This window comes from Anopheles aquasalis, chromosome 3 (assembly GCF_943734665.1).
Source record: "Anopheles aquasalis chromosome 3, idAnoAquaMG_Q_19, whole genome shotgun sequence".
NCBI lineage: Eukaryota > Metazoa > Arthropoda > Insecta > Diptera > Culicidae > Anopheles > Anopheles aquasalis.
The window spans coordinates 19,684,096-19,694,095 of record NC_064878.1 but is presented as its reverse complement, the minus strand read 5'-3'; the positions used below and the strand labels follow the sequence as shown (position 1 = coordinate 19,694,095).

Below are 10,000 nucleotides of genomic sequence, written 5' to 3'. Positions count from 1 at the left end.
TTTCCTACTCAAGGAATGCGCAAGCATAGAGTTCAAAACGGTTTTGCAACTATTTGATTGTGGTTTAACGCGTCTTGTATGATCAACTATTGATTTACTATTGATGATATGGCCGCAAAATTCCAATGGGAATTCATCTCCTGATCGTTGCGAAGCACCTTTATTTGCAAATCGGGACTCAATTGCTCCTATAACAGTGTGTCGATGATCGTACGCGGTAGCCTTAATTGGCAATATCGTTGGGCTTTTGCTTGAATAAATATTTATCTGACTCAAAAGTGGCTCAAGTGAATGTATAATTTATCCAGCCGGAGCGATCGGAGGACAAACTCGCGTGGCTGCTCGCGATGGTGGCGTGGAATGTGTTGCGAGGGTTTTGAAACATAGTACAATGATGGATAGATGGTTGGAGGAATTATAATTGATTTATGCGACAGCGTGGAAGCGCGATCCATCAATGGTAATTGAATGGTTCTTCCGATAACTCTCAGTATGGTTCGGATAGATCGGTTGACGATTTTTTTGTTTATCATTAATGTAGTGAAAATAACACGGTCAAGGGTGCCCTTTTGGCTCCTGAAATGCCGCTACGGATTAGGGTGAAGCGACAGAGAGAAGAATGACGTAATTGTTTTGAGCCTGTATCTCACGCAATGTCGAGAGTAAGCACCGCGAGACAATTGAAGGACATTAAGAGGGTTGAATTTTGCATAAATCTCATTAACATGGTAGCACATTTGTGTGTTAGTCTTCTCAAGGTACGCATATGCTTTGGCGCAATCTCTGTACCCAAGTGATTTTGAAGTAGAAAAACAATTTACAACCTACAAAATGAACATCTCTGATTATTTTGCAATGGGTCATGAGTCAAAATTGGCGAGCTATTGAGCGAATCTGAAACTATAATCTAAAACTCTGACAATTGGACAAAATATATCTAATCCAAATGGTGGACTATCTGTCTGTCCGCTGATTATAGTCGATTCAAACTGATGGTTCACGAAAACAAAAGCTCTCCACTTTCTTCTCTTAACCCTCACACATCCACGATGTTTTATTTTTCTTTCGCTTTTCCCGAGTCACGGTGATAATGATTTCCTCCTAGAGACTGTAGTGAGCGCCAGAAAATGTCGTTCGAAAATGGGTCAGTTCACTGAGAGCAACCTGGGACATCCGTCATAACTTTTGATTGTTTTTGATCCGGGCGGAGCGGGTTAAGTTGGTAAACGAAACCAGGAATGGAAAAAGCAGTGTTGAGATGAAGAGAAAAGAAAAGAAAACAGGATGCAAGAGTGAGAAGAGAACAATACAAATTAGAAAACAATGCAACAAGCGGATTGGCTGCCGCGGTTGAGGTTCGTCTTCTCTGTGCACGTTGAAGTCTTTTGTACTACACGCGATGAGCAAGTTGTTTTTTTTTGTTTTTCTTCGGTTTTAACATTTATTAAACTTAAACATCATTTCATTTTTGCGTTCTTATCATTGGTGTGCGTGATACTTACGGTTTTGAGTGTTTGTATTTGTGGTATGTTGTCTAAACAAATATCTCCAGCGCAAAATGGGATTAAATAGAGTTCTGCTGGATGGTAGAAATGTGTGTGCGCGAAAGATAATTAGCCCCATGTTTCGGTTGATCCATTGATAAGCAGAAACTAATCCTTCGTACGCGACCTTGTATATGGTTTAAAGTCTTACGTTGCGACGTCAAAGACAACTCCCCTCTACTTTCCGTTCACATGCACGGCTTATCAGCCGTGGAACTTGTAAGAGTCGAAATAGAGAGTTTCGTTTTCCGTTGGTTGATATTTGAACTCGACGATGCCGGCACGAGGGTCCGTGGCACACTGTCTCCTACCGGCATGTGACAATTCCGTAAGCCAGCTGATGTTGGTGTCGGCTTCCTCAACCGGAACCACTACCATTCCCATATACCCTCCCTGTTCCCCAGCTGTGGCAGTGGTGTGCGTTTATGCTGTTGGTGGTCCCGGGTCGAGTTTAGTGAAAGAGCCAGGGTGGTTGCCATTCTCACCACTACCAGCTGAGCAGTTAACCCGGCAGTTGTTTCCTTTTTTTGTTTTGGGTAACCGTGCGTGAAAATAAACGGTAAGGTACAAGCTGTCGTCATGAGGCTCCATGAGGATCTGGGCTCTATACTGGGGGTGCACGCAAGCATCTTTGAGTCGGGGGCGGAGGTGTAGAACCAATTTATGCACAAAGAAACCTCCGAACCGAAGACAGGGCCAACGGATGTGACCATCATGTTCTCTGACCCTTGTGTCCCATTTTACAATGGGCTCTTTGTTTAGCCGGTGGAAGAATTATTGAAATTAGCAAAATGGAAAGGTTCATCGCTCGAAGATAGAAGACGCGTAGCCCGCATGATGAGATGTTTCATTCGCTACTTCTGCGGTGAGGTATTACATGATGTTACAAGAAGTTAAAGATGACGAGACGGACGGGTTCGTTTGGTCTGAGAACAACAACTGACATGCACGATCGTGAAAGCGATCTTTACATCAAGCGTGTAGCCAGAACGAACGATCGAAGGACATTTAGCTCCATCACCATCATTCCATTCACGCCGCTAACTAAACGCCTTGTTCAGTTTGTAAATCAATGTATCCTCCGGGTTTACTGTTGTGTACGGAGTAAGTGTAATAGCTGCATCTATTAATGTTTTTTTTGTATTCTTTCTTTCTCGTTTTAGGTAAGCAAAACGGTGTGCGGTATGATTGTGCCTTTTGGTCGATTTAATGCAGTGCTGAGTGTTGTACAGTCGATTTACGATAAGTATTCCAATATCTTAAGATGCCTCATTCTAAATTCTACTGCGCCAACAGTCTTCACACAACTTATTCTAATAATGGTGTACCGATTCACGCTCAGCAATTGCTTGTCATCAGACCCGACAGGCCCTTAAAAAGACCTTGGCGGGGACCTAATGTGGCGCGCGTTAACCCGTAAAAGGGATGAGGCGTTTCGGCCTTGAATCTGCTGCTCCGTGGCCGTGTTCTGCCGCCCACGAAGAAACCTTACTTGCCCTGTCCTTGCCCTAATTCTTGGACTTCGACACCGGAGTCCGGCGGAGTCGATCATCATCATTGAGGGGATCACCCACGGAGGGTGAAGCCCACGCTAACGATCGACCACGGCCTTATCACACGTCGAAGATCGCTCCTACGCGATCGCCTCGTACTGTGACCAAAGCGAAGTAGCCAGTAGCCAGTCCCCCGAAGGAGAGAGCAGTTGGGGGGGAGCGGTGGATGGGCGTAAGTGTGCCGTGTGGGCACATCATCGAGGGCGACATACTCGCTGGCTCGCTGGCAACGGTGACGTAACCTGGCAGCGTAAATTCTCCGATAGAGTCGCGCTCACTCACTCGCTGAACTTGATCGAGCCATTTTTGGGCAGGATCGGACGTTCGGATTGAAGCCGCGTGCTCGTCGTCACCGCCGCCACCGTCAACAGTGTGTCCGGACACATCTCGAGCTTGGCATCGGCAGTCCGTGTACATATCCGGCGCACGCTGCTGTACACGACGCTCCCCATCGATATGCACCGGCCAGAAAGGGAGGGCGATCGCGGCACGTATTTACATCGATCATAAATCTTTGCTAAAGGAGGCTAGGAAGCGATGCCATGTCAGTCGTCAAACCATGACCTGCCGCCGGAGTCCTCGTTCCGATCGCGCCGAAACGAATCCACGATCAGCGGCAAGCACACTGGTTAGGATCATCATCTGTTAGGACCGCGCGCCTCGCCTTGTCTTACGCTGGTCACCCGAGAAGGGCGCCTCGGTGGCGGCACACGAACGTGCACGGGGAGCGGTGGTCCGGTCCGAAATTGGGTATCTACTCAAAATGCGAAAAGTAAACAGTCGCACTGTGATGATCGTGTCGCTGATGGCGTTTCGCTTGCCCACACAGAGCACCAGAGACCTACCAGTGTGGTGGTGCTGGTGGTGGTAGACTGCGGAGGCGATCATTGAATGTTTGCCAGCTTAAGAAATTGCAACTCTCAATAGCCATGATGCCTCTCGCTGTCTCTTGGATGATCATAAGCATTTGACCGGTTTGATTGATGGATGGAAACAGTCTCATCAAACAGAATGTTAAAGCAGCTATTTCGCTTTCATTTTCAAACCCCGCCAGTCCGTCACTTACGCGGTCGCGGTTCTAGAAACTTATCGTGTGCGCTCGATGGCGCCATAGGCCACCTGTGATCCCGAACGCACTTTTGACTTTTGGAGCTGGTACGTCAAGCGCGACGGCACGGGGTGGCACTTCCTCTCTCGCTCTCTTTTTGTGTATCTCATTTTGCTCACATCTGCCTAGTTCCGCTTTTGTAGGTACACACCACATGGCAGGAATGCCCCCGGGAATCGGATCAAAACAGTTCAACTCGAAGCCACGCGACAACCAGATGAACGCAGACAGACACACGCTAGAGGATGATGGCCAGTTGTGCGCGAAGTAGATCACGGTGCCATTCCCAGTGTCACTTGTGGGTGCGTGCACCACAACAACCAACCTTCAGCGAAGTCCGGTCGGTCTCTCTCTCTCGTAGCGAGCGTGAACGGAAAATTGAAAACAAACCAAGAGGGACAGCCGCAACCAACAAGAGAGCAAGAGAGCGAGAGAGACTGGTTGTTTGAGGGGTGCGCTACCTCCCAAAAACCGTGGGCAACGAGAGGATTGTAGGTGGTTCCGCGCCGTGTACGCCGTGACGGACGAGCGCCACGGCACCACTCGAACCCTAGTACACCCTTGCCGCGTGAGCGTTACAGCCCGCGCGCTCTCGCGTCTACGCAAGGTGGTGGCCCCGGTGTCGACCGACCGAGCGGCAGAAGAGCGATTTGGCGGTTTAGTCAACTGCAAGCAAACGTCACGAACGGTTCTCTGACCCACAGAAAGCGTGAACACAGAATTTGTGTGTGGCTCGCGGCTCGCCTTTTCGTTCTTATCGCGTCCGTTCCGGATCCGGTAGTTGATTCCGAGAGTTTGCCGTGTTCCGTTCTAGACTGGCTCTGTCCTTTTTTTTTGTAAATCTATTGTCGCGAGTGTCGCGAGAGGTAGTGCTGCTCCACCTTCTGGGACCCAAGCGGAACCATCTTTCGGTTGCATCGATGTTTCGTTAAACTGTTTTCAAAAGGAACACAAACGCCTCCCGCCGGTGGCGTTTACCGGTTTAGTGGAGCGATCGTAGCGATCTCGCAGTGACGATTTAAGAAGTGCCTTTTTAATTGATTTTCATTGGTGGCTCTTCAGTGTGGTACCGTTGCACGGGCTGGCTGGCTGGCTGGATGGCTGGCTGGCAATTCTGGTCCATGGTGGTGCCACTCCAGTTCACACACCACAAGCAACGCTCTGCACCCTGTTTGACCCTCTCGTCGTACAAGCCAAAAACGAGCCCAAAACGCTTTCATTCCGCAACGTGAACGCGCCGCGCGCGCAGCACCGTATTGTGTTGGGGGTAATCAGTTTGTTCCCATCAAGTGTGGCTGGTGGCTCGTGGTTTGCTCTTGCACCCGCCGTAGTAATTGTGCGTCGCTTATTTGCTTTGCTCCAGTTTTGTGGTGACAGCGTCGTGATACTGTAGCTCGTCGGAGAAATTCAATACCACGCCGGGTCGCGCTATCGGTTGACGTGTTAAGCATGGCGGTTGTGTTATTGGTGCATGTTGGTGCACCAATATCTGTCGTCTGATTAGTTGTCAGAAGCTTGTGAAACGTGAATTTGTTCTTCGTTTTAGGCTCAAAGTGAAAAGTAGACTCTGGACTGGGCAACAATGCGTGCTGCGAGCGCTTTCAAAGTGACAAAACATCCAGTATTTCGTACCCAGCATCTGATCCCCTCTTTTTTACCCCCCCCCGTACAAATTGAGCGTGAGAATATGAGAGCTGGGGCGAAGGTGAAAATGGCTAGCAGTTGAATGAATGAATGAAGGAAGGGAGAGCACGATGTGACGGCATTTAAGACTCATTGACCCCGAAATTAGGGCCGTGTCACCGACTAGCGGGGTGCTCTCCAGGGTGTCATTAATGAGCGATTGGGTGACACGTTTAGAATCGTATTTATCATGGTATGATGGTGGCAAGCAGACAGCAGAAGGTGGCAAATGATACTCTGTAGCGCTGGTACGCTGTTAGAAGAGTCATCACCACCACGGTGATGGTGCCAGTACCTGCGCTGTTCCTTATCAGATGCCGTTGTGCCATCGGTGATCGAGTTTTGATTGATAAGACAGCCAGTTCCGATACCGCCACGGGGTCTGGCGATACACACACTGTTTTTCCTTCCCACAATCGCAATGTTGTTATTAGGAGAAGGGTGGTGCGCTGATGATGGTGACCTTCCATACCTTCGACCTTCGAATGAACCCACGCGAAGGCCCACGGAACTAATGCAACTTCTCTTCGTTGATCAGCACTCTGACCGAATCTGGATGAAGTGCTTGATGTCTGTAGTCGGCCAGCCTACTCGTCGACCACCGCCTTGTCTTGGGCCACTCCCTGAGGTGATGCCACCTGTCGGTTTGACAAGAACAAAACTACAACGGTGGTCGCGTTGTTGTTTCTCGATGGATGCTAATTAGATTAAAGCTGCGGCCAGCAGAGGACGAGCTTCTGCCGGACTAATTGGGCCGCCAGTCCGACCAAACGGTGCTAATAATCGATCCAAACGTTGAGAGAGAGAGAGCGTGTGCTCGGCAGGAATGGGGTTTTTGGTCTGACTAGTAGCCAGTTCCGGTGTGGAGTTGCCGGAATTGGACAATGGCGAAAGCTGTTGGGACGGAACGTTTTTGCCAAAATAGGTGAGAGGGTTACAGTGCTCTAGGAGGAAGTGTGATATCGCACCCTTTCGAATTTGGAACCTTTTTGACATGTTCCAAAAATGTCTTTCTTTTGAGATTGTGCGTTTACGAGTTGTTTTTGGTAGTTATTTTAGAAGTCACACAGATGACGTACGTTAGTTACGATATCTGTTAGTTACGATATCTGAACAATATTATTGGGACAAAAGTCTCCATAGCCCCTCTCTGAAGTTATTGCTCGTCGCAAAGCTGTGACACTGGAATGCGCTTAGAACGCGCGGAACCGAAGCGGAGTGATTGCATACGATTTTACGCCGTTGATGGGGACGATTGCAATTTGAATATCGTTTTGGAGAGTCACTTCCTCCCCCCTGTTGCGGTGCGGTCTCCATCAGTGAGATGCCGCCTTCTCGCCGAGTGTCGATCTCGAGTGTGTGTTCGCCGATCGCCAAAAATGTCGCGTTCCACCCACCCACCCACCCGGTTGTTCCGGTCGGTCCGGAGGTGTTCTCCCCTCACCCACCCACACGCCACACAAATCCATCTCTGTTTCCTCCGCAACCACTCGAGTGTGTAGTCGAGCGGCCAGTTAGCAGTCGGTTACGGTTGTTGTGTAGTGGCCGTTCGGCTGCTGGTGACTCTTTAAATGTATAGATCAAGTTTGGGGGTTTGGGCTTTGTCCTGCTGCTGCTGCTGCTGCTGCTCCCACACGGAATCAACACGGAATGGACACTGGATGGGAACAGTCGCTTTTGTGTTTTCGAGCAGAAAACCAATAGAGACGGGCAGCAAATGAACAATTGGAGGATATGTGCTTGTCAAGTGCGTCTGACGGGCACAGTTTTGCCCAGCATGTTTTGAATTGTTGCACAAAATGGGATTTGATTTTTGGGGAAAAGGCAGTAAATAAGGAAAGTCACTGGAATTGGAAGTTTCAATATTTTAAATTCATGTAAAGGGAACAGATTACAAATTGAGATGCCATATTATAAGTTGCTCTCTTCCAACTTAAAAAAAAAACACTTCATGGTATGAAAGAATTTCAAAAAGATGCTTAGCGAACCTCTTTTGCGATTATTACATTGCAGAATCAATTCCAGACGAATTGAAAAGTTTAACTGTAAAGTTCAAAAAGTGAAATATTGTTTTGCTTTTAAGTCACAAGTTTTCCTTTACACTGATTATGGAGTGTGACTTATACAAGATTTAAAAATGGTACTTATCATGTGCAACAAGAGTATGTAACATAAATTGTGACCTTGCTTGTGTTTATGCCGCCTGACGCCCATAAAATTTGATCGACTTTCAAACTTGGTTTGCTATCAGGAACTAATATTAGGTTTCCCTCGAGATAGTGGGGCATATCCATAATGTAGGAAGAGGAGAGGGTCATGATATCTTGATTAGTTGGATTAATTTGAAGCTTAAGGTATTTGACAGTTTATCATGATAAATTAACGCTTTCGAACCTTCACCAACCGCAACGATAACGCCACCATCACACTCTTTCAAATCATAGTCAAAGTGTATCGAGGAAATAATTGAATCAAGTCAATCGAATTTATATCTTTTATTTTTGTAATAGTATTTCATTAGGTGTAATGCACCAAGAATGAAACTTGCTGGCTTGAGAACACCTATCGAGGTGGTTTAAATTCATGAAATCCCTTTTTCATCCATCTGGTAACGATTGTTGGGATTTCTTGATTAACGCCGAGCGCGAGCGAAAGGAACGTACCACGACCGTCATGGTTCCGTTACGGCCTCCGGTGTTGAAGAAGCTACAACAATAGAAGCCACCGAAATGGCGGGTGCACCTCTCTCTCCCGTTCTTCCGTTCCTCTTTCGCTTTCATTAGTCACCACCTGCTTTACGCCTCAAGTACTTCCTGATGAACGGCAACTGGAGTCCGCCCGGGAGTCTTTACGGAGTTAGAATTCTCCTCCAACAGGGAGGGGGTTTGTTACCCCCTGTTGCGGCCATGTGGCTCACCGGCTGCTGGCGGCGCGCCTTATGGTGGCAGCATTTAGAAGTAAGAAGACACTCGAGGAAAGCATTTCGGTCACGTCGATTGCGTCGGGAGAAGTGTCTTGGAGGAACAATTTAAGTTTCATTTCCTTCCTCTATCTCTCGCGCTTTATCTCTCTCCCTTGCTCTCTCTCTCTCTCTCTCTCGCGCTAATTTCTCTTGGGGGTAAAGAGGAGGAGGAACGACTTTTCAAAACGTTCTTCTCCTTCCATCCACCTGTTCCTTAGTCGCATCGCAATCGTGAATCAGTTGAACGAACCGTGAACCCAGGAAACAAGCAAGCAGTATTCGTTGTGTGACCGTATCGGTAGTGTGATTCCCGTTCCCCACTCCGGGCCTTCGGGAACGGATGAGGTTCAACATAGCGAAAGGAAACTCTGACTCTCCTCACAGTGCTGAGTGATCGATCTCCGCGATCAGTGCTGAGTGCAGGGGTGCATCTGCTGACGTATGTTTCGCTTCCGGTGAATCCGCGCCAGAGTAAAAAAAACATTTCGGAAAATTTTCGCAAAAAACCTGAAAATCCGCCCGCCGAAATGTATAAAATCGATGGAGAGTTTCGACCCCGGGGTCGAGTGTTTATGAAGGCACAGCGGGAAAACCATCTGCAACCGACGTCCGGTGGTCCATCGTCCTATGCACTGGTTAGCCGGTCGAATTCGCGCTCGAGCAGTGGCAGCGCGAACCGAGGTCCTGCCATTACCACCAATCTGGACGACAGTAGTTTGCGCTTCCGGCACGAGATTCTGAACGAGAAAGTGATCGAAGCGACCGTCACCGAGTTGCCGGATGTGATCGATGGCATCAATAGGGATCACTGGCGAGCCCTACCGTCATCGCTTGCGTACGGCAATGAGCTGGTGGTGGCAACGCAACCGAGTGCTGCGGTGACGGAAGTGACGCGCAACAAGCGTCTCTCGACCGAGGTCCTCGGCAGTACGGTTGAGACGACGAAAACGACGGATGGTAATCGACGGATGACGACCCACATCGTGCGGAAAATAACGACGCTGACGAGAGCGGAAGAGCAAGCGCAGGCGGACAACATGATCCGGCAGAACCGGGACGTGAAGACGACCGAGATCGGTTACATGCGCACCGGGCGGTTGGATAGCAAGCGGGCGAAGGTAGAGTGGAAGGGGGGGGGGGGGAAGGAGCG

The 10,000-nt window shown here is 48.7% G+C and overlaps 1 protein-coding gene across 21 annotated transcripts in view; it reads left to right on the top strand.

Annotated features, from left to right (window-relative positions):
• The window catches only part of LOC126577668 (dystonin), a 155,398-nt gene that overhangs the window by 87,136 nt on the left and 58,262 nt on the right, over window positions 1-10,000 (top strand). For 4 of the 21 annotated variants that reach the window (XM_050239470.1, XM_050239476.1, XM_050239471.1 and 1 more), the window contains exon 1: window positions 9,310-9,968. The exons of 14 other annotated variants lie outside the window; for them this stretch is intronic. In XM_050239470.1, coding sequence (XP_050095427.1) covers window positions 9,378-9,968 — 591 coding nt within the window. In that variant the 5' untranslated portion in view covers window positions 9,310-9,377. Of the gene's footprint in view, window positions 1-9,308; window positions 9,969-10,000 lie in introns of those variants that run through there. 3 more of the 21 variants (XM_050239465.1, XM_050239468.1, XM_050239469.1) reach the window with 3 other exon arrangements.